Source organism: Pteropus medius, unplaced genomic scaffold (genome assembly GCF_902729225.1).
Source record: "Pteropus medius unplaced genomic scaffold, Ma_sr-lr_union100, whole genome shotgun sequence".
In the NCBI taxonomy this organism is placed as follows: domain Eukaryota; kingdom Metazoa; phylum Chordata; class Mammalia; order Chiroptera; family Pteropodidae; genus Pteropus; species Pteropus medius.
In genome coordinates, this window is record NW_024354499.1 from 14,456,595 (window position 1) to 14,479,857 (window position 23,263).

The 23,263-nt window shown below is 42.7% G+C and overlaps 1 protein-coding gene across 1 annotated transcript in view; it reads left to right on the top strand.

Annotated features, from left to right (window-relative positions):
- The window catches only part of TCF7L1 (transcription factor 7 like 1), a 143,576-nt gene extending 124,510 nt beyond the window's left edge, over positions 1-19,066 (top strand). Inside the window, exons 5-12 of the mRNA XM_039852770.1 lie at positions 12,992-13,124; positions 14,195-14,297; positions 14,575-14,658; positions 15,333-15,476; positions 16,196-16,355; positions 16,452-16,559; positions 17,269-17,344; positions 18,593-19,066. Of these exons, the coding sequence (XP_039708704.1) occupies positions 12,992-13,124; positions 14,195-14,297; positions 14,575-14,658; positions 15,333-15,476; positions 16,196-16,355; positions 16,452-16,559; positions 17,269-17,344; positions 18,593-19,014 (1,230 nt within the window). The 3' untranslated portion in view covers positions 19,015-19,066. The remainder of the gene's footprint in view (positions 1-12,991; positions 13,125-14,194; positions 14,298-14,574; positions 14,659-15,332; positions 15,477-16,195; positions 16,356-16,451; positions 16,560-17,268; positions 17,345-18,592) is intronic.
- Positions 19,067-23,263: the final 4,197 nt, after the last annotated feature.

Here is a 23,263-nt window from a genome sequence, read left to right on the forward strand (position 1 = left end):
TTCATCGTATTCAGGACATTTTAAGATATCTTGATAGTACTCTTCATTATAAGCTTAGAGTCTAGTTGAAGAGAAAAAAGACATAGAAAGATAAATAATGGCGTGGTGGCCCTTTTTGATTTTCAGTGATCATGAGACCGCTTATAGGAGCAGAGCCCTGGGCAGTTTACAAAGCAATGTCATGTGTAGTCATCAGATGACTGTCACAGCCACCTATTGGGGAGACGGGAGGAGACTGCTATTTCACACAATCTGTGGGAGAGACCAGTGACTGTGAGTGGCAGGACCGGCCGTCCAGTGCAGGCTGCCCCTGAGAGGTTCTGTGGCCGGTCACTAATACGTGAGCATTCCGTTGAACAAGCACCCCAGGAATAGACCCGGGTGGTGACTGTCCCTCCAGATTCTCATTTCCGATGGCCAAACATGAGGTACAAATGCCCTCTAGTGGCATGAGTCTCTCACGGTGGAGAACGTGGCATCCCACATCTACCTGCCACAAACCTGGCTTGTCTCCTCCCAGCATAGCTCTCTTTTAACTGTTTCAAATTTTTGCTGGCCCCCACCCATCCTGTGGCATCCTGTGGCATCCCCCAGCCCACTCCAGCAGACTCTGAGATGGCAGGGCCCTCTCTCCTCTCTTCCCTCCACATACCATCTCTGTGCATATGGTCTAAATTCTCTATCTACTTTTAGAGGAAGTGAGGTCCCTTCAAAAAGTCTCTTTAACATTTCTTGTAATACATGTGCTAGTTTTGACTTGAAATTCTACAGGTTGGGAAAAGAACACCATTTTCAGTTTTCAAGTCTGAGCATCTCATTCTAACTTCTGAGATACATGTATGTGTAGGAGCAAAACCTGAGACACCCCGGGAGGGGTGTATGTGTTGGAGGCTGTGGGTTTGAATCCCAGCTCCACCTCTTTCTGTTTTGTGCAGCTTCAGGCAAATTACTTCATCTCTCTTTGCCTCGGTTTCCTCATCTATAAAATGAGAATTTGAAGAGGACTTGACCTCATAGAGTTGTGTGAAAATGAGCCAGTGAATTGCAATAAGTTTAGAATTATGCCTAGAGGAAAGTAAGCCCTCGGTAACTATTCCTTACTACTATCACCACTACCACCTAAAATACCATTTAATTATCAGACTCAGAGATGACGAGGTCCTGAATTGGGTGCCAGATCAAATGGACAGATTGCAAAGGTAACAGAGATAATGAGCCTGTAGAATTTAGCATCTAACTCCCGAGGATATGATTTAATTGGTCTAGGGCGGGGCTGGTATCTTAGTGTTTGAAGCTCCCCAAGAGATTCTAAGGGATAGCCAGAGTTGAGAATCATCACCCTAATTGTAAACCGGAAGCAAAAGAGGAAAGAGTTCTAGAGATGAGCCCAGTGTACTAGGTGCCGATTTCTCTGGGCTACAGGTAGAAGCAGGACCTGAAGGTTGCCGAAGTAGTCAAAGAGGTTTGGACACTGGCTTTCTTATTAGAAAAATGGAAATACTTGATTACGAAATTTATTTTAGAATCATGAGCAAAATATTCTGAGAAGTTTTGCCCTGGGAGAAAGGCAGATGAAGGAAACAGTCTGCATACTTGCAGAGATTTAGTGAGTCAGGTCCAAGCTGCCTCTTAAGGAGATTTGTGTAAACAAGTCGTAACCGGGCCAGGGTGGGGATGGAGTTAAGTGTCATTACTGCTTGGATTTTACGCCTTCAAAATAAGCTGTAAAAACTGAACAACAAGGACGTTTTATATTTTATATGTAACCCCTCACCATGGCCACATGTGCCCAGCACCTGTCTGTCCCTCCACTCTCTCCCTGGAGCACTGTGCCCAGCATGCAAAACAAATATACACACCTCCAGAATATAATCAACTCAAAGATAGGACTTACATCTGTTTTATTCACATTTGTTTTACCCGGCACCTGTCATAATGTCTGGCTCAGAGTAGATATGCAAGGAGCATTTGTTGAATAAATGGAAGAAAAAGTGGTCTGGGGAAAGATTGATATACCGCTTCTAAAACCACTCTCTACCCTTGGATCCAGTCCCTCTTGTCATTCAGGATTTTTTTAAATTAAATCTTTTTTAAACCATAAAAGTAATGCACGTGCGTGTAGAACACGGGAAAACGCCAGAGTGCACAGAAAAAGACCTATAACCCCACGACACACAAACATTTTGTTATATAGCATTTCCATCTTGTTTCTGTGTGTGCATGTGTGCTTGCGCCTGTAACTTGTTTTCTAGATGATGATCGAATGCGTTCTTTTAATAACAGTAAGCACCCTGTTTCAACTTTAAGCTTTAGGTCACTCTCAGAAGCAAATTGCAGAACTTCGTGTCCAATGAGCGATGCCTTGAAACCCTCTTAAAGGAAGACTGTCTTGCTGCTCCGCCTTTGAGCTGAGAAGCCTGACTGCTTAGCATGCCACTTCTCAAGGAAAACATTGATTGGGGTTTCCCTTTTAAAATTATAGTCATCATCTTCTCATCGGTATGCCTGTATAGACACAAAAACCTCCAAAACGCATTACATAACTGTTACTGTTCTGTTCTACCTCCAAAAATGATTTCAGTTCTTATACAGTATTGACTTTAATTTAGATAGCATTTTAAACCTCCAGGAAATTACAAGATTAATACAAGGAATTCCCATGTACATTTCATCCAGATTCAGAAATTTTGCCCCATACTTTGTTCTCTTTCTCTGCGCATGTTCTCTTTCTCTCTGAGTGCTTGCTCGCTCCCTCTCTCTCTCTCTCTCCCTCCCCCTCCCCCCACACACGGTTTTCTTTAAAACAATTTGAGAGTAAGTTGGAGACACTGTGCCACTTTACCCCTAAATACTTCAGATACGTTTCCTAAAAAGAAAGACATTATCATTATCTTACAGTGACCACAGTACAGTTATCAAAATCAAGAAATTAACATTTCATATTATTATCTAACTCACAGTATATATTCTAATTTTGGTAAATGTCCCATTAATTGTTTGTCAGAGCCATGTGTTTTACCCTGGTCCAGAGTTCAGTCTGAGATCACACATTGCATTTAGTTGCCGTGTCTCTTTAGCTTCCTTTAGTCTAGCAGAGTTTCCTTGCCTTTGTCTTTTATGACCTTGACATTTTTTGAGAAGTACAGACCACCTATTTTGTAGAATGTCCCTCAATTTGGATTTATCTGATGTTTCCTCGTGGTTAGATTCAGGCTGTGTGTGTTTGGCACGAACACCGCTGCACCGATGTTGTGTGTCCTCTTTTCATCACGTCGGGGAGGCAGGCCTGTGGTGTTCGTTTGTTCTAGTATTGGTGCTGTTAGCTTTGATCATTTGGTTCAGGTGGTGTCTGCCATGTTTTTCCGCTGTGAAGTTATTTTTTTCCCTTTGTAATTAATAAGTGCTTTGTAGAGAGAGGCTTCGAAGCTATGTAAATGTCCTCTTTCTCATCAAATTTTCACCCATTAGTTTTGCAAGGCATTGTTGATTATCTACCTCCATCATTCCTTTTGTTAGTTTCTGCTATTGAGGTTTATTTAGTTTTAGGGAATTCTTACTCGTATCTCCCAGCTCATTAATCTTAGTATAGAGCCGAATGGACATGGTGGCAAGTCACCAGTCTACAAATAGAATTCCCGAAGAGACTAAAACAGGTGAAAATGAAGGAAGGCAGTAAGAGGTGATAGTTAAACTGGGCTTTAAGAACAGAAACTTGAATTCATAGAGCTCTCACCAGAATTCTACAAAGTAAATGAAAATTGACATTCACCTAGACACCTCATAGGTGTGATGGGCTCAATTCAACTATTCGAACTACAAAAGTTTAAAACTTTTTTCCTACAAGCATCTATATAGGGGGCGGAAAAAGAAGGCCAGTGCCAAAGGAACAAAAATAAAGCTAACCTCAGGGTTTTCTTCTGCCATCTTTAATGCCAGCAAACAGTGGAAAAGGGAAAGCTTTGATCAGGAAAGATTTATCTCAAGATAAATCAAAAATCATTTCTCCTTGAAGCCTTCCCTGGACAACCTGTGTGATTTATAACCCACTCCCCCTCATTTCTTATCTGACGTAGTTTTTCTCCTTAACATTTATCGCTATTTAATATATTATTTATTTATTTTGTTTATTGCCTGTCTCTCTGCCTAGAATGTAAGTACCACGAGGACAGGTATTTTTATCTAAACAGACAAGATTCTCTAGTGTATTCACATGATCTAAAACATTGCCTTGCACATAGTAGATACAACATAAATACTGTTCTTATTATGATGATCTGTATTTTTTTTCTCTATTTTAAAAAAAATTTTATTGAGGTATAATTGACATACAACATTGTTAGTTTCAGGTGTACAGTGTAAGAGTTCAATATTTGTATATACTGCAGAATGATCGCAATAAGTCTGATTAACATCTGTCACTATACATATGTATGTTAAACAAAAACTTTCACAACCTAGAGCTTTTCTGAAAGAAAGGGTTTATGGAGCCACATACTAGCCAGAAAAGGATGGGGATCCTGGAGCATGCAGTCCAATCCCTCAGCAGCAGGGCTAGATGGAGAAGACAAACCTGTCCACCATCCTGGGGTTGACAGGGCTCTTTTATATATTAAGTTTGGAGATGAGAGTTGTTTTCAAAGAATTTACATCTGCTGTAGATAAAAGAGGTGAGAGAAGGTGAAGCAGGGCTGGTTCTGGGATAGGTACATAATCCATAAGGAGGAAGTGTTTGCTCCTTTGGATTGGTTGTTGGCAAAAGCCCAGAAAGTCCATGTGTAAACAAGAAGCAGAGGCTCTGGTGGTCAGCTACTTGGCTATTCTCTCCAGATAATCGTGAAATAGCCACCTGGAAGTTAATTCAAAGTTTTAGCATACATTCAGGAATGTGTGCGGTCTTTGTTGGTTTGGGCCTGCAGTTGTTAACTGATTAACTTTCTCTGTCTCTTCCTTCCACCCTCGGGCCTGTGTAATTTAACTTAGGATGTGTCAGAATTTTTTTCTTGTCACATAGGTACGGAATTTATTTCTAGTAATGAAAACTCTTAACATCTACTCTCTTAGCAACCATTAAATACACAAATATGTATATTCCGTGCAGCCAGGTACTTAAGCAGTTCAGCCACGTTATATCCGAGACCCAGGTTCTTACCATGTCTGCTTTTGGTACCTGTGGTGTAGACAGTCTCCACATTTACCCAATAAATGAAAGTGTGGATTTCCACTTCTCTCAGTAGAGGAAAATTCTGTATAGGAGACATATGTTCAAATTTCCTTTCCTTAATAGGATGACAGCATCAGTAAAGAGCTTATATTTTGCCTTTAAAGAGATATTTGTTAGAAAGGGTGTGGAGGGTGTGTGTGTGTGCAGAGAGAGATTTGGATGGTATGTGTTTTTTCAGCTTCAATTAAGTTCCTGTTCGCCTCTGCTTCAATTATTTGTAAATCCTTTGACCTTATTTTCTACACCAGCCAACCAGCCAGCTCCCTCTGGAATATTCTGCTAATTTCCAGAGAGATACGGGGGTAACTTGGAGACAGCTGTCCAGAAAAGAGTGAGGAGTCCAGAAACTGTGGCATATAAGGAAAATAAAGAGAAGGCCTTAGGAAACAAAATAGCTATCTTCCAATTCTTTATGAGTTCTCATTAGATAGAGAGAATAGTTATCGAAGTGATGTGCCAGTGTTTGGTGATAGGAAGGAAACATCTAAGGAATTTCAGTTTAAAGAATTTCTAGGACCTAGAATGAAATACATACAAATAAAGTTGTCATCTCTCCAAGAAGCTTGAGCAGTTAAACTGATTGATCATATCTAAAAAGGAGTGCAGACACAAGATGTTCTATCAAGGTATGGTGGGGAGGGGACACTGTCACTTATGTGTGTTAATCTAAAAACATTACGAAGAAATTAACCTTTACCGCATGGACCAGGAGGGGATCAATTATAGGAATTTAACTTATTGTTGGCTTTCAGTGCATTGCAGCATAGTTCAGCTTACCTGCGCCCAGCTACATGGATTTCAGATTACTTAGTTTTACTAAATTAACCCAAAAGGAAATGTGTCAGTAGTTTTGAAAGATTCCTACAACAAACCTTAGAATGAAAATAACTGCTAATAACAGCACAAACCCAAAAGAACATGGCAAAACTGACACTTTTTATTGGTTGAGTTGCATGATCAAAAAATTTAGAGACCCCTGGCCTCTCTGATTATCTGTCCCAGATGTTAGAATCAGAGTTGCAACTGGAGCCTGAAAGTCCTTGGAAATGCTCATTCTTTTATAGTTGAGCATTCTCAGCAAACATCCTAGCCTTGCAGGGACCAGGTTCCCTTCTGGCCTCTGACAACTTTAGATCCTACCCTTTTCCTATGGCTATTAAAATGCTGTGAGTGGGCTGATGTTTTAGGAACAATTCCGGTTTCCTTTTTTCCCCAAGCCTTGTGTTTAAGCGTAGTCCCTTGAAAAAAGTTCTGATCGCCAAAAAAGAAGGTTGCCTTTATCGGTAAATAAACAATTGAAGGCAGATAGAACAGATTTCGTAAATATATAAAATCAGACGTAGTTAGCGATCCAATGAAATTCTGAGTATCTTTTCCTAGGCAGTCTGTTGGCTGCTTTGTGAGTGATGTTATAAAGTGAAGGCACCTCTCTTTGCCTGAGCTACAAATCCTTATCCTTCTGATCTCTGAAATCAGGGTCAGGAAGAAAATAGTATAGTAAGTGAACAATAGGAGCAAGGAGGCTTTGTGAGGGCCTCAAACTAGTAGCTGAGAGAAGCAGCTGGAGGAGAGCGACAAGGCCTTGCAGAGAGCAATTCATGGAGAGGTGGCTGCTCGGTCTGCGGTGGAGCTTGAAAGTAAGTCCTAAACAGTGAGAGAGATGATACATTGCTTCCTCGGGGATCGGAATTTAAAGGACTTTGGATTGGATGAACTCTAGAAGCAGACTGAAGTAGGTGAGAAACACTTGATGTAAGAAAGAGTTGGGTGGGCTTAACTGGACAGAAGGATTTAGATCCAGAATGGCTCTGAGATGCTCTTCTTTGGTAAATCGGGACTCTGCTGCCTTGCTGAGTGAACACTCGTGCCTTCTCTGGTGCATGCTGTTGGTACTGGGGTTATTCACTGAGAGTGGTAGGGTGGTTCCCAGCATTCGTGCCCTGGGCCTGAGATTATACTGTGGACATATTGCCCCTGAAGACAGCTGAGGAGTAAAAGAGCAGGAATTTCTATCGGGATAGTACCTTCCAAGGAGAGTCTTCCCTGAGTCAGCCCCAAAGAGCTGTTCTTGCCTATCAACCCAGGCCACATCTTCCCAGAGTGACTAAGGAAAAGTTTACCTTCCTCTTTCTGTGAACCCGGCTCCTCCCAGTCCATTTTCTGGACAATGATGCCACCTACTGGGAGCCAATAATAACTCAAAGCATTTAAGTAAGGATACCTACATTTTCAAATATGACTCACATTTTCCTGCTTCATACTTGACTCCACCTGTTATTCAGTGCTGTTTGCCACCTCCTGATGAGGCCAAACTCAAGAGCACATAGGCAGTTGAGATTTCATAATACTATTAAGTGTTTTTAAATGAATATATATATACACTTGATATATGTATATATATCAAATCATCACATTGTACACTTTAAATATATTAAAATTTTGTCAGTTATGCCTCAATAGAGCTGAAAAAACCTTTTAATTAAAAAAAGATGGCTATAGTCCAGTCAAAATGGCAGAGTAGTTAACCGTTGTGCTTGCCTCCTTTTACGACCATGTCAAAATTACAACTAACCTACTGAAAAACCACTCTTGAGAGTCGCCTAAAGTCTAGCTGAAGAGAAGTCCTATAACTAAGAACATAGAGAAGAAGCCACCTGGAGACTGGTAGGGCAGAGATGCAGAACGGATTGGCCCCACACCCACGTGTGCAAATGAGAATGGGAGGGATATCTCGGCTCCCGAAGTCCCCCCTGAGGAGTGAAGAAGCATCCCAGCCACACATCAGGTTCCTCAGCCTAGTGTTTCAGTGCCAGGAAGAAAAATTTCCACAATTTCTGGCTGTGAAAACCAGTGGAAATTACAGCTGACTAAGACGGAAGGCAGTGGGGGTCTCAGGCGTTCCTCCTAAAGGACCCCGCACACAGACTTGCTCACTGACAGACTCATTGGCTCTGAGCTCCAGAGCTGGGGCAGCAGCCCAAAGAGTGCTGGGAACATATGGAGGGCAACTGAATTGTCTGGCTTCAAAGCGAGGGCTGGAGAGGCAACTATCTTCCAAACAAAAGTACTAGCAGAAGCCACCATTCCTTTGTTGAGTCCTCCCCGCTCCCAGTGGGCAGATGCAGGGGGTACCATAACTGAGTCTCCATTAATATGGCTAACACCATTAGCCCCACCCTGGTGTTCCCTGAGACCTTGCCCCGCCCAACTTGTGTGCCCACCTAAGCTGCTTCCAGTGATTTTTCCATACAAATGGCCTTCATTGGCACATGCTACAGACTTTCATAAAATCTCTCAAAAGTTTGCAAACCCAGATACGCAGTATTTGGCCCCTGTGTACCCCGTACCTCTTGCTAAGCAGGTCCCAGCCCAGAACTAGTGACAGCTAGCCTCGGTTCACAGCTTAGCCTCTCCTAGGCACCTCCAAGCCCAGCACGAGTGGCAACTATCTGCTGATCACTTTGTAACTCATACCAAGTGGCCCCAACCAGGACACAGGCAGCAGCACAGAGCCCCTCCCAAGAGGCCCCAGAACCAGCACACCTGGTGGCCAGCTTCAGACCACACCAAAGGTACCACCCAAGCACCTCCACAAAAGACACACCCAAGGGGCAGACTGGGCTGACACCAGAGCCCAGCTGAAGCCAATCCTGCTCTGTAGGGTCAGCCCCTGCACAACAGCTCCTCAACTGTAGTCATGGCCAGTCCTCAAAACCAATCAGACTGGGGGTCAGTCCTTTCCATTGACTTGCAAACAGCAACCAAGGCTCAACTACAATAAGAGAACATAGAACCCACACAGGGACACACCTGGAACACCCGGCCAAGTTGACCAGGAAGATTGTACCACTGGGCTCCACAGGACGCCTACTACATAAGGCCACTCTACTAAGACTGGGAGACATAACAGCTCTACCTACTACATAGAAACAAACGCAGGGAGGCAGCTATAATGGGGAGATTAGGAAACATGTCCCAAATGAAAGAACAGAACAAAGTTCCAGAAAAAGAACTAAACAAAATGGAAACAAGCACTCTACTAGATATAAAGTTCAAAACACTGGTAATAAAGATGCTCAGTGATTTCAGTGAGAACTTCAATAAAGAGATAGAAAACATAAAAATAGAGATAGAAAATATATAAAAGAGCCAGTCAGAAATGAAGAATACAATAAGTGAAATAAAGAATACATTAGATGGAATCAATAGCAGATTAGATGAAGCAGAGGATCGAATTAGTAATTTGAAGATAAGATAGCAGAAAACATTCAATCAGAAGAGCAACAAGAAAAAAGAATACAAAAAAATGAGAATAGTTGAAGAGGCCTCTGGGACATCAAGCATCCCAACATTCTCATAGGGGTACCAGAAGGAGAAGAGAGAGAGCGAAGAATTGAAAACCTATTTGAAGAAATAATGATGGAAAACTTTCCTAACTTGGCAAAGGAAATAGATGTACAAGCCCAGAAAGCGGTGAGTCACAAACAAGATGGACACAAAGAGACCCACACCAAGACACATCATAATGAAAATACAAAAGTTAAAGACAAAGAGAGAATTTTTAAAGCAGCAAGAGAAAAACAATTAGTTACCTACAAGGGAGCTCCCATAAAACTGTCAGCTGATTTCTCAACAGAAACTTTGCAGGTCAGAAGGGATTGGCATGAAATAGTCAAAGTGATAGCAAGGACCTGTGACCAAGATTACTCTACGTAGCAAAGCTATCACTTAGAGTCAAAAGACAGATAAAGAGCTTCCAGACAAGAAAAAGCTAAAAGAGTTCATCACCACCAAACCAGTATTATAAGAAATGTTAAAGGGGCTTCTTTAAGAAGAAGGAAAAAAATAAAAATACGTGAATAATAAAATGGCAATAATTATGTATCTATCAACAATTAGTTTTGATGTAAATGGATTAAGTGCTCTGATCAAAAGACTTAAAGTGGCCAAATGGATATGAAAACGAAACCCTTACATATGCTGTCTACAAGAGACTCACTTCATATCAAAAGACATATTGGAAACAAACAAAAAAGCTAGGGTAGCAATACTTTTCCCAGACAAAATAGACTTTAAAACCAAGGCTAAAATAAGACAAAGAAGGACCCAGTAATCTCAATTCTGAAGAAACCCAAACAATACTTCAAAGGAACATGTGCATCCATATGTTCATTGCAGCATCATTTACAACAGCCAAGACATGGTGGCAACCTGGGTGTCCATCAGTGGATGAGTGGATAAAGAAGAGGTGGTGTCTATATATAATGTAATATTACTCAGCCATAGAAAAGAATGAAATCTTGCCAACTGCAATAACATGGATGGACCTAGAGGGTATTTTGCTGAGTGAAGTAAGACAAAGACAAACGTCATACGATTTTGCTTATATGTGGAATCTAGAGAACAGGATAAATGAACAAAACTGAAACAAGCTCATAGGCACACAGAGCATTTTGATGTTTGCTGGATTGAGGCGGGTGAGGAGATTAAGAGGTAAAAATTGGTAGTTACAAAATAGTCATGGGGATGTTATAAAGTATAACCGGGGGAATATAGTCTGTAGTATCGTAATAACTATGTATGGTGTCAGGTGGGTACTGGATTTATGGGGGTGATCACTCTGAAGTTGTATAAATGTCTAATCACTGTGTTCTACACCTGAAACTAAGATAATATTGTATGTCAATTATAATTGAAAAATATAAAAATTTGTTTAAATGGCTATAAATTATGTAACTAAATGTAAATTTAAAACATGCACAAGACGTCTAAGTGAATGGAGATTTACCAAAATGATAAGTGTGACTGGTTTAGGCTACTGTGACTGTTTTCTAAATGCTTTATAACATAGTTTTTATTTCTTTCTTAGAAAAATTGTGTTCATCATAAGTATATATTTTAAGAGACAATTAAAGTTGGAAAATACAGAAATGGAGACAAAACAAAATCACCGATAGCTCCACCACTGAAACATACCTACTGTTTACATTTTAGGATGCTGCTGTTATTAGTCTTTTTTTTTTTTATCATGGAGTTTATGTGGTTTTTTAATTGTAATCATTCTTTGTAATTCTTTTATCATTTACTATCACTCTAGTAATAACTCTATGGCTTTTATAATACCGAAAATCACCCTTTAGACAAAGCTGTTTCCAGGAAACCCCAGTGTATCATTTAAATAAACCAAGTTCCTAGAAATCTGACTTTAAAATAACTTTTATATTTTATTTGTGCTATATGTTCATGTACATGGAGACATCTTCAAAAGGGAACAGATGAAAACAATAAGAAGGAAAGAAAATAACTTTAGAATTAGAATTTTTTTTATGCAACATCAAACAAGCATATTGGGAGGTGATAGGAAGTTTTTCAAGGCAGGTACTTGCAGAGCCCAGCCAGGTGCCAGCGCCACCTAGTGGTTTTAGTTCAGAACGGTTTGTATTCTCTGCCCTACATCTGTGGATCTGGAAGCAGAAGCCCTGGGTTCTGGGCCTTTCTCCAGGACTCTGCCTGTGCTTACGCTCCCAAAGATGTAACACTGACTACTGTCAGCACACAGATACCTAGGAAGTGTACAGATCGAAGTTTGCATTATATGCACCGAATGGGCACCATCTCAGAGTTAAAAAGGGCTCGTAGAATCTATAAAATGTAAAGTTCAAACTGTGAGACAGCATTTGGATCTCCAGCCCTTGGGCTGCCTCCAAATCATCATTCTTTTTACAAATCTCTTTGTTAAATAAATCTCTTCTCTATGTGTAATTCATTTAGCTTATTTTTTTTTTAAAGTGTATGTTATTCCTTTCTCTCTGACCAAGATGTTTTGATCAAGTTCTTGGGAAGGCAGATTGTACAAGAGAAAACAGTCTGGTTTGTTAAAACCATAAAGGATGATATGAATCAGTTCTGCCACTTACCAGCTAAGTCACTTAATCTCTCAGAGCTCAGTTTCCTCATTCCTCAGATGGCAATAATCATAGATAGTTTCTTTGCTAGGTTATAATAAGGACTAGACACGCCTAGCCCTGTGCTTGCAGTGTAGGTGGTCAGTAAATTATAGCTATTTTTATGAGAGATCCTATTGTTGTTATATTAAAACAATTTAAAAATTCAGTTTATCAATTCTAGGACACACAGATTTTTCCCATTTTAACATTTCTGAAATCAGGATGTGTCAATGATATGCTAGTGTTTTTTCTCTCTCAATAGTTATATAAAATAATGGTACTCCTTACATTTGTTAGCGTTTTAAATGAAACAGGGTAATTAGGTCAGCAGAGTGAAGTGCTCCAGGGAGAAGTGCTCTAAGTGCTTTTGGGTTGTGTCCGTACAAATCTGAAAGTGACGCGTGGTCTCATGGTGACAATTCCCCCACTGCTCTGTTCCCAGTCTCAGACTTGAATATGTGAGGTACTATTTTTCTGAAGTTTATTTGGAAAGCGTATATTGAACCTTTTTAAATTCACTGAGATTGCACAGAGCACAGTTTATAATTCAGCAGCCTGTAGCATTCAGCACCACACAATATACATGAAATGAATAGCGGTGGATTGTTTTGAAGAGAGTATGTCGGAGGGTGGGTATAATTCTTCCTCTACTTCTGCTGGTTCTCTGCTATGTAGACAGCTACTTTCTCTCCAGGGCTATATGAGGACTGAATGGGATGGTGCATGGAAAATACCTGGCACATATTCAACTCAATAAGTAACAGCTGATTTTACTCTCTATCTCCTTGGCAACTGCCCTAGTCTTTTTCTCTCTGTCTTTCAGTCTAATAAAGTTCCTGTTGTTCAACACCCACATCACATGCACCCGTTGACGCCCCTCATCACCTACAGCAACGACCACTTCTCCCCTGGCTCTCCTCCCACACACCTCTCCCCAGAGATTGATCCAAAGACAGGTGAGTGTGCTGCTTCTTGGGCTGGACCACATGTAGAGCTGGGGAGTGGGGGGGCGAGGAGGCAGGCTTTTCTTCTCAGGGAGCATCCATTTGACTTGGATTTGAATCATGTCTCCGACTCTGTCAGTCCAGGATTTCCTGTATAGCCTTCCCCACCGACTTCAGTCTCTTCAGGATTTTCATCTGTGCCTTATCTGTACCTCCTATACCACGGGGTGATTGTGGGAATAAAAGGAAATTAAATGAGATGATGCAGAGGGCCTGGCTCCGTAGTGAGCATTTAGTGTTTCTCTGCCTCTGTTTCTTTTACTTTAGACTCTCTTAATACTTTGGGAATAGAACGAGCTAGAAGGGGGAAAAAAAACCCTCTTTTTTCATTGACTTTGAAGTCTAGCCCACGACGGGCTGCACCTCCCTAAACCCAGGCCATTTCCCTAAACTTAACATTTTCAAATAGAGTAATCAAATCTAGCCAGGCTGTACAACAGCAAGTCTGAGTTGGCTCTTTTTTTTTTTTAACTTGTTCACCAGAACTGTCTACCCCAAGGAACCATAGTTTTCATAAAATTCCCACAGAGTTGCCATGGCTCGAAGCATTTTTGGGAGCCTATCTTTAGAGAAATCACTGTTATTCAAGGTTACAGGTAGTAGAGAAGACAAATATGGACTAGGAATCCAGTTTGTTTCTCCATGGATGAGACGGGTTTTCTAGAGAAGAGTTAGCTGATGACTCCAAGGATATCTTGGGTCTGTCAATCCAGGATTTCCTGTTCCTCTCTTGGATAATACTAACTCCTGCATAAGCAGCTGGAAGTTACTCCTGCCAATAGAAATGGGATCCACTAAGTCGGAGAAAAGCTATATTAGTCCTGCCTTCCCAGAATATGTCCTTGACCAATGGGCCAGCAGAACTGGGGAGGTGACAAAAGGCAAGGATAATGAAAGAAAGGGCCTTCTAAGCTCTGGAACACCTTGGGGACACACAAGATAAGGAACCTCCCGGATGATGTTATTTTAAGGTGTTGCAGTAGGGCCAGGGAAGAGTCTGACACATCTTTCTTTGGAAGCAGGAATCCCCCGGCCCCCTCATCCATCTGAGCTGTCTCCATATTATCCACTGTCTCCTGGAGCTGTCGGACAAATCCCCCATCCCCTCGGCTGGCTTGTCCCACAGTAAGGAAACCTGCAGCCTTTCATACCCTTCTTCCTTTCTTGTGCTGAGTTCTGCCTTCTGTCCCTCCAGCCACCCCACCCCACAGGGGAGCCCTGTCATCAAAACGCAAGACTCAGACCTCCCTGCTCCCCCTCCTCCCTGCAGCTTCCTCCCAATCCTCACTTCCTACTTCCTGCCCTTTCTCATTCTCTCTTCCTAACTCCTCTCCTTCCCTGTCCTAAACATTCCCATATTAGCCAAGATGCTGACTACATTTCCTTCTCTTGGCCCCTGCAGGCAAGGACAGCCCATGTACTCCCTTCCTCCTGGTGGTTTCCGGCACCCCTACCCTGCCCTCGCCATGAACGCCTCAATGTCCAGGTGAGTCTGGGGACAGGGGCTGAGAGCATGAAGTGGCAGTGCAGAAAATGGTTCTTTGCTAGTGTCCTTGCCATTTCTGACCATTAAACAGCTTTCTCTTGGCAGTAAGCGAGGAGGCGCGGGCTCACCTTTCTTCTCACCTCCCTTTGATAAGACTCCTGTCACATGGTGGGAAGGGCCTTCATGCCCACAGGGTCACTCCCAGTCTCTAAGAGAAAAATTTCAAAGCCCTAGCCCTCAACCCTCTGGCCACATCCCCCAACGTGCTGGGCTTTGGCACTGAAGCATTTTGAGTATAATCATACTGAAGCCAGAGACTGGGAGATTAATTTTTCCTGAAATGCTGTCAGGAGAAGGGACAGTAAAAGGGGATTTCTGCTACCGGTGACAAAAGAAATGCAACGTACATAATCCCTTATCTTTCTGTTCTGTACCCTGGCCACTGACCCATGACACCTTCTGTGTTTTTCATCCTATATCTGCTTCCAGGACCAGGTTTCCCAAACCTGGCTCTGTCCAGCAAGGTCAACAGCCTTCTGTTCCTCAAACTCTGCCATAGCAGAGGTATTTACATGCCTCTGCACTGAAGGCAGAGAGTCACCCACATCCTCTGCTGAGTGACAAACCTTCAGCCTAAATCTCTCTATTGTCCTTTGTTTCCACCTGGTACACAGCCTGGTTTCCAGTCGGTTCTCCCCTCACATGGTGGCTCCGGCCCATCCTGGTCTGCCCACCTCAGGGATTCCCCACCCCGCCATCGTGTCCCCCATCGTCAAGCAGGAACCAGCACCCCCCAGCCTGAGCCCAGCCGTGAGCGCGTGAGTAACAGGCAGCTTGGACTGGGAGTGGCCAGTCTCTGAGCAGCAGTCGCCGTTTATTATTCTCCTGTGGCATTTAGCAGGCAGCACAGCCTCCCTCAGCCATGTCCTCTCCCCCTGGGAATTGTTCCCTTTGGCTCTCTGTGTGCCCATTCGCTCAGACATCACGCATCTTTTCTCGCATTAAAAAAAGGATTTAGAGGCTGCAAGAGAAGCTGAGAAAGCTTTTAGCTTCCCTCCCTGCAAAATACACATGAAAACGTGAGGCCCAGAAAGGAGAGTGTTCTCATAGTCACATGACTGACTTGTGGCAGAGTTGAGATCAGCACCAAAGTCTCCATTTTTCCCACTGTGCCATAAAGGGCAGGAAAGCCAGTCAGTGCCTCAAGGCTGAGGAGAGCCCCGCCCCTTGTTTCTGTCCTCCCCACCTCCCCATCACCTTTAGCCAGTGCATCCCAGCTCTCACCACCACCCTCTGCTCCTTCATCAGGAAATTATCCTTTCATAGACTACGGCCTGAGGTGATTCAGAGGCTTGGAACTACTAGTGGAAAGATGCTCAAGTGCTGAAAGCATCCGCGGGTCCCTTGAATCAGCATCAGTGATGCAGCTTATCTCCCCTCCCCGGAGGCAATGGGCTCGTAGTCGCATTGAGAGGCAGGGATTGGTGAGTTAGATGACAACTGATACATGCTAACCTACAGCTTTGCGACTTCTTAGGAAATCACCAGTCACAGTGAAAAAGGAGGAAGAAAAGAAACCCCACGTGAAGAAGCCTCTTAATGCCTTCATGTTATATATGAAGGAGATGAGGGCCAAGGTGGTGGCTGAGTGCACCCTGAAGGAAAGTGCAGCCATTAACCAAATCCTAGGAAGAAAGGTAAGATCTGCCCTTACCCTCCAGGCTGTGTGGTCAGCGTCCCCTGCACTCACCTGCACTCACCAGTCCCTGTCATCTCTGACCCCCCTCTCACAGTGGCACAACCTGTCCCGAGAAGAACAAGCCAAGTACTACGAACTGGCCCGGAAGGAGCGGCAGCTTCACTCCCAGCTCTACCCGACCTGGTCGGCCCGGGACAACTACGTAAGTGCCCACTCGGATCCCAGAGCAGCGTCTGCAGGAGGAAAGGGGGGAAGGAAGTTGACGACGTGTACGGAGGACTCTTAAGGCCAAGGAGAAGTCCGTATATTCCCCAGAAATAAGGAAAGCATTTCATTTCTCGGGAGGTCAACAAGGACGTGGTTTTGGTGAACAGACTTAGATTTGTGCCCCTCATATCTGACTGGACTCGGCCTTTGATTCCCTCCTTCATGGCCAGTGTGAGCTGTGTGGCAGCTCTGGTGGTAGACTGTCTCTAGCCAAGGCTCCCTAACCTGGGACTCAGAGACCAGTGCATGAGCTCAGCCCACGTGTCTGATAACTCCCTGAAAGTAGGTGGATTTTTGTATGTATGTTTCTTATTTGCTTTGTTTTTCTGGTAAGAGGATTCGTAGATGTATTAGATTTTAAGTGGGACCTAGGACCCCTCATAAAAAGGTCAAGAAATAGAAAAACAAGCCTAAAGTGCAGTGAAAGGGTGAGGCCTTCCAAAAGACCAGCACACCCGAGTGGGAGGGGAAGAATCGAATGCAGAAGGGAGGCAGGGAGGCAGGGAGGCGGCGCCCCAGGAAGGAGCACTCTGCCTCCTGTGGGGCATGTGATCTGAGTGGTTCCCCCTTCCTATCTGGGCAACCCCTGAAAAGCTAGTTGTTCTGTCCCTATTACCTCTTCCTTCTGGCCATATTTCTTTTAGGGTAAGAAAAAGAAGAGGAAGAGAGAGAAGCAGCTGTCGCAGACACAGTCCCAGCAGCAAGTCCAAGAGGCAGAGGGTGAGTCTCAAGGAGGGCACTGCCTCTTTTCTTCACCTTTCCGCTGTCACAGCTGCACCTGCCTGTGCATTAAACCCGGGTCTGTGACGTACACAATGACAAGGCTGCATTACAACAGCTGCCATTTTCAGGGGCTTCGCCTCATGGGAGCCTCCTGCATACTCAAGTGGGTGTTACTACTGTCCTCTTTTTGGAGATAACCAGTTACGAGGCTCGGAGAAGTCAAGGGATTTTCCCAGTCACTCTGCTTGTTAAATGGTGGAGGCAGGATTTGATCCCAGCACTTTCTCACTTCAAAGCCCAGGCTTTTTTCAGTTTGGTTAAGTTGCATCTTACTTGAGGGTTAGGTTCTAAAATCAATGTATGAGATAGAAACTGAATGTAGTTGAAATTGTCTTTGAAGTTCCCTTAGGAAGGTGGCACGTTAGAGACTGACATACCACCTATCAGTGAATCCAACAGAATCAGGTTTGCCTCCAGTGTTTGGTTGGTCGAATAGCAGAAGAAGTAGTTTGCTCACGTTTGGGGGCCACTTCATGCCAAAAATTGTACAGCAGAGATGTACAGAGATGTTCGCACTAGGACAGGCATTCAGGTCGCTCCTCTCATGCTCACTCCAGGACAAATGTAGAACTGCTGCTACCATCTAAAGTGCTTGTGCTCTCTCCTTGCCTCCTCACTCCTTCCCCTTCCCTCGTCTCCCCTCCCTTCTTTTCTTTTTTTTTCTTTCTTTATTTCTTTCTTTCTCTTTTTCTCTTCCTCCCTCCCTCCCACCCTTCATTCCTAGTATCTGTATAATTTGTGTATCCAGCTACATATGAGCACACATAAATAAAACATCTATATGATGCAACATCCACTGTATACCATGGGGCTTAGCAGGTGCTACACTATCTCTGGTAGTACCATAAACCAAAGATTTTAAAGCAAATTGAGTGGTGATGCAGCCCCAAAACGATGAGATTTAGGCAAGGAAAATCAGATGATGTGACAGACTGAGCTGTCTTCCCTGCAGTCAGCTACTGAATAATTCTTTGCCATTTGGGCGTTGCCCCTTCTCTGTGCCCTAGGCGTCCTTGAATGCGTCTGCCTAGCCTTGGAATCCTTAGACATAATTGCATGTCCTCGCTTCCCTCCCCAGCGGGGTTCTTTTGTTTCCAGAGTAGATGCGTACAGCCAAGGCTCTCCTGCAGCCTCCATCTCACTAGAGCTACTAGCTGCTCACTCTTTCTTGTGTTTCTTCCCCAGGTGCTCTGGCCTCCAAAAGCAAGAAGCCATGTGTTCAGTACCTGCCCCCTGAGAAGCCCTGTGACAGCCCTGCCTCTTCCCATGGCAGCATGCTGGACTCCCCAGCTACCCCCTCTGCAGCCTTGGCCTCACCGGCTGCCCCTGCTGCAACCCACTCAGAGCAAGCCCAGCCCTTGTCCCTCACCACCAAGCCAGAGACCCGGGCCCAGCTGGCTCTCCACTCGGCTACCTTCCTGTCAGCTAAGGCTGCAGCCACCTCCTCTGGCCAGCCCCCACTCCTCTCCCGGCCCCTCCCCCTCGGGTCCGTTCCCACGGCTCTGCTGACTTCTCCCCCTTCCTTCCCAGCCACGCTTCATGCCCACCAGGCCCTCCCAGTACTCCAGGCCCAGCCTCTTTCCTTGGTCACCAAGTCTGCCCACTAAGCTGCCCTGTGACCTATGCAGGCTGTCAGGTGACCTATCAAGTAGTAATGATACAGAAGTAAAAAAAAGGAAACTTTATTGGTCAATATTTGACCACTCTGGACTGTTCTGTAAAGTGACTGGTAACAGCAGCACTTTACATTTTGTAGATGTAACCAGTAGCTGACCTTAAGCTTTTTTTAAAAAAACAAAAAACAAAAAACAACAACAACAACAACAAAAATCTTTAAAAGAAAAAGTACTGAAAAGTAGTGTGTCATTCTTCCTGTATGTGCAGTGGTGGATGGACCTGGGCAGAAGACCCTTTTCTCTCTACCTCTGGCACTATCTGCCCTCCTCCCTCTTCTCATCGGCTCCACATGCCCCAGCTCCCGCATCCAGTCTGCATGGTGGCTGGCCATTGCTGCAATTTCTGTCCTGTTGCTTCTTTGTCTAGATCCCATTCCTGGACATTTCCTTTTATCTCACCGAAGTTTTTCTCTTTTGCTCAATTCCGTGAGTTCCTACCTTCATCTTCTTTGTCCCCTGCCCAGTGTAAGGCTGTCACCACATGAGAAGACACCTTTGCCTGGTTTGTCTCTACCAGCATCACCTTTCCCTCAGTAGGCCCTAACCTGCCAGCCTCCAGCTTCTGGTGGCAAAAGAGGCCTTCTGAAATGGTTCTTCCCCACATTTAAAGGGACTCAAGGTGCCTGCCACTTCCTTAGTGACGAAGTCTGTGTTCTGCCCCTTTACCAGTCAAGATCTCCTTTTCACAGTCCCAGCATGGCATACAGGACCTGCTCCAAGGTCTGGTTCCTGTCACCTGGGTCAGTGCCAGCACAGTCTGCCAAAGTTCTAAAGACCCTCCTCCCTCCCCCATCACCTCACGTGCTTCTATGTGTATTTCTTTTTGTTTTTATGGGGGTTTTTTTTGAAGCAATTTAAACTCCCAATGAGCTGTTTATTTTCACAAAAGAAAATAAAATTGCAGTTGCAAGACCTTTTCTGAGTGTTTTAATCTTCTCGTTGAATCAAGCCCCCTTCATACCAAGCCCTGTGCTAGATTTTTGCAGATGTGCAAAGAGATTAGCACTTATTGATGGGGCATATAAAACATGCCTGACACAATTAGACAAATCCAACCCAGCTTTCAGCCTCAAATGTACATCAATCAGTCCATATCGATAACTGAGATCCAAAGGGAGGAACTCTTTTGTTTTCATTTGTCTTCTTATAATTGCCAAGATGTGACGGACATCCTTTGTCTGCTTTGCATGGTATCCAGCACGGCAATTAATTTTTTTGTAACAGCTTTATTGAGATATAAGTCATATAACATGGAATTCACTCACTTAAAGTATACAATTCAATGGTTTTTAATATGTTCAGAGTTGTAAATCCATCATAGTCAATTTTAGAACATTTTCATCACCTCGAAAAGAAATCTCATACATACCCTTTAGAAGGCACCCTCCATTTCCTCCAGCCCTAAGCAACAACTACTTTCTGTCTCTGGATTTGTCTATTCTGGACATTTCATTTAAATGGAATAATGCAATATGTGGTCCTTTCTCACTTCTTTCAGCTATTGACTTGTCAAGGTTCATCCATGTTGTAGCACGTATCAGTAGTACTTCATTCTTTTTTTTAAATTGTGGTAAATATATGTAACAAAATTTGCCATTTTAACCTTTTTGAAGCGTACAATTCGGTGGCATTACTTACATTCACAATATTGTGTAACTATCACCACAAACTACTTCCAAAACTTCATCACCCCAAACGTAATCTCTATGACCATTTAAGCAATTACTCCCTAATTCCTCCTCCCCCAGCCCCTCTATTCTACTTTCTGTTTCTATGAATCTGCCTACTCTAAATATTTTATATAACTGGAATTATAAGACATTTATCCTTTTGTGCCTGGCTTATTTAACAGCATAATGTTTTCAAGGTTCATTCACATTGTAGAATGTATCAGAATTTCATTCTTTTAAGCCTTGATAAAATAATTTAGTCTTCCTTTTCTTTTTTATGAGTACTTGCCAGGTCTTTCATTCTACTCAGATATATATAGTTTGTTTTAATTGCAGTAAAATATATATAATATAAAATTCACCATTTAAACTTTTTAAGCAGACAACTTAATGGTGCATTTACAACACTATGCAACCATAACCATTATCAATCTCCAGAACTGTTTCATCATCCCAAACAGAAACTCTGTGCTCATTAAGCAATAACTTTACATTCCCTCCTCCCCCCAGACCTTAGGAAATTTTAATCTACTTTCTATTTTTATGAATTCTAGGTACCTCATATGAATAGAATCATACAATGTCTGTCCTTTTGTATCTGGCTTATTTCACTCCACACAATGTTTTCATGGTTCATCTATATCGTAGTGTATACCAGATTGATTCCTTTTGATAGCTGAATAATAATCCATTGTATGTACATATCACATTTTGTTTATCCATTCATCTTTTGATGAATGCATGGATTGTTTCTACCTTTTGGCTATTGTGAGTAATACTGCTATAAACATTCACATACAAGTATAATGTTTGAGTCCCTGTTTTTAACTCTTTGGGTTATATACACCTAGGAGTGGAATTGCTGCGTCACATGGTAATTTTAATTTTTTGAGAAATTGCCAAACTTTTCCATAGCAGCTGCAACATTTTGTATTCCAACCAGCAAAATGTAGGGGTGCCAATTTCTCTACACCCTCACCAACACATTATTTTATGTTTTTCTGTTGTTATAGCCATCCCAGTAGGTGTAAAGTGGTACCTAGATGTGATTTTGATTTGCATTTACCTAACACGACGTTGAGTATCTATTCATATGCTTATTAACCAGTTGTCCTAGCACCATTTGTTGAAAAGACTATTCTTTCCCTCCTGTAGCTATGTTGGCTCACTTGTCAAAAATCAACTGACCACAAATGTAGAGGCTTATTTCACCTACATGTCTTTATGCCAGTACCATACTGTCCTAATTACTGTAGCTTTCTAGCAAGTTTTAAAATTAGGAAGTGTGAGTCCTCCAACTTAGTTCTTTTTCAAGCCTATTTTGGCTCTTCTGAGTTGCTTGCATTTTCATATGGATTTTAAGATAAGCTTGTCAATTTCTGCAAAGAGGCCAGCTGGGAATTTAATAGAGCTTGTTTTGGTAGATCAATTTGGGGAGCGTAGCCATCTTAACAAGATTGTCTTCCAATTCATGAACATCAGATGTCTTTTTCATTTATTTAGGTCTTTACTTTCTTTCAATAATGTTTTATAGTCTTCAGAATATTAAGTTTTGCACTTCTTTTGTAAAATTTATTCCTAAGGATTTTATTCGTTTCGATACTATTGTAAATGAAATTACTTCTTTACATTTTCAGATTGTCCATTGTATAGAAATACAATTGATTTTTGTATATTGGTCTCACATTTTACAACCTTTCTAAACTCATTCTAATAAATTTTTAGAAAATTCTCAGGGTTTTTTATATACAAGATCATGTCATTTGCAAATATAGTTTTACTTCTTCCTTTCCAATCTAGATGACTTTATTTCATTTTCTTGCCTGTGTGTCCTGACTACTTTCATCACAAAGTTGAATAGATGTGGTGAGAGTAGACATCATGGTCTCTTCTTTATCTCAAGGGGAAAGCATCCAGTCTCTTATCATCGTATGTTAGTTGCAAGGTTTTTGTACCTGCCCCTTTTCAGGAAGTTCTTTTCTTTTTCTAGTTTGTTGTTTTATCATGAAAGGGTACAAGGAAATTTTAAGATTCGTTAAAATTACCTTCTACCACTCCCTTAAACCAAAATTGGTGTGAGCTAGCAGTTAGTGCTAAAATTTGCCTTTACTCCTATCCCAGATAGAAGCATGGCCTGGAGGAAAACCACAATTGAAATAGGTGCCCCTATAGATTCATGGTGCCTAACATCAGCCAGGCCCTCAACGCCACTCATTTATTACACTTGTCATTTGTCCTGAGCCCCTCGACAACTCTTCATTGTTTTCAAGCCCCCAATTTAATCCCCACCTTCTCACTCAAAGACTGCTTTGCCTCTTAGAATATCAAGAAATTGAGGCCAGCTGAAATACTCTATTTTGATCTCCCACATCCCTACCTAACTATACCACCCTCTAACCATTCTAATTGCCTTCCCACAGGTCTCAAGGTCAAACCCTGGTTCAACTCAAGGTCAACTGCTCTACTGCCTCTAGACCCCAGTCCTTCATCTCTGTGTACCTTGTTCTACC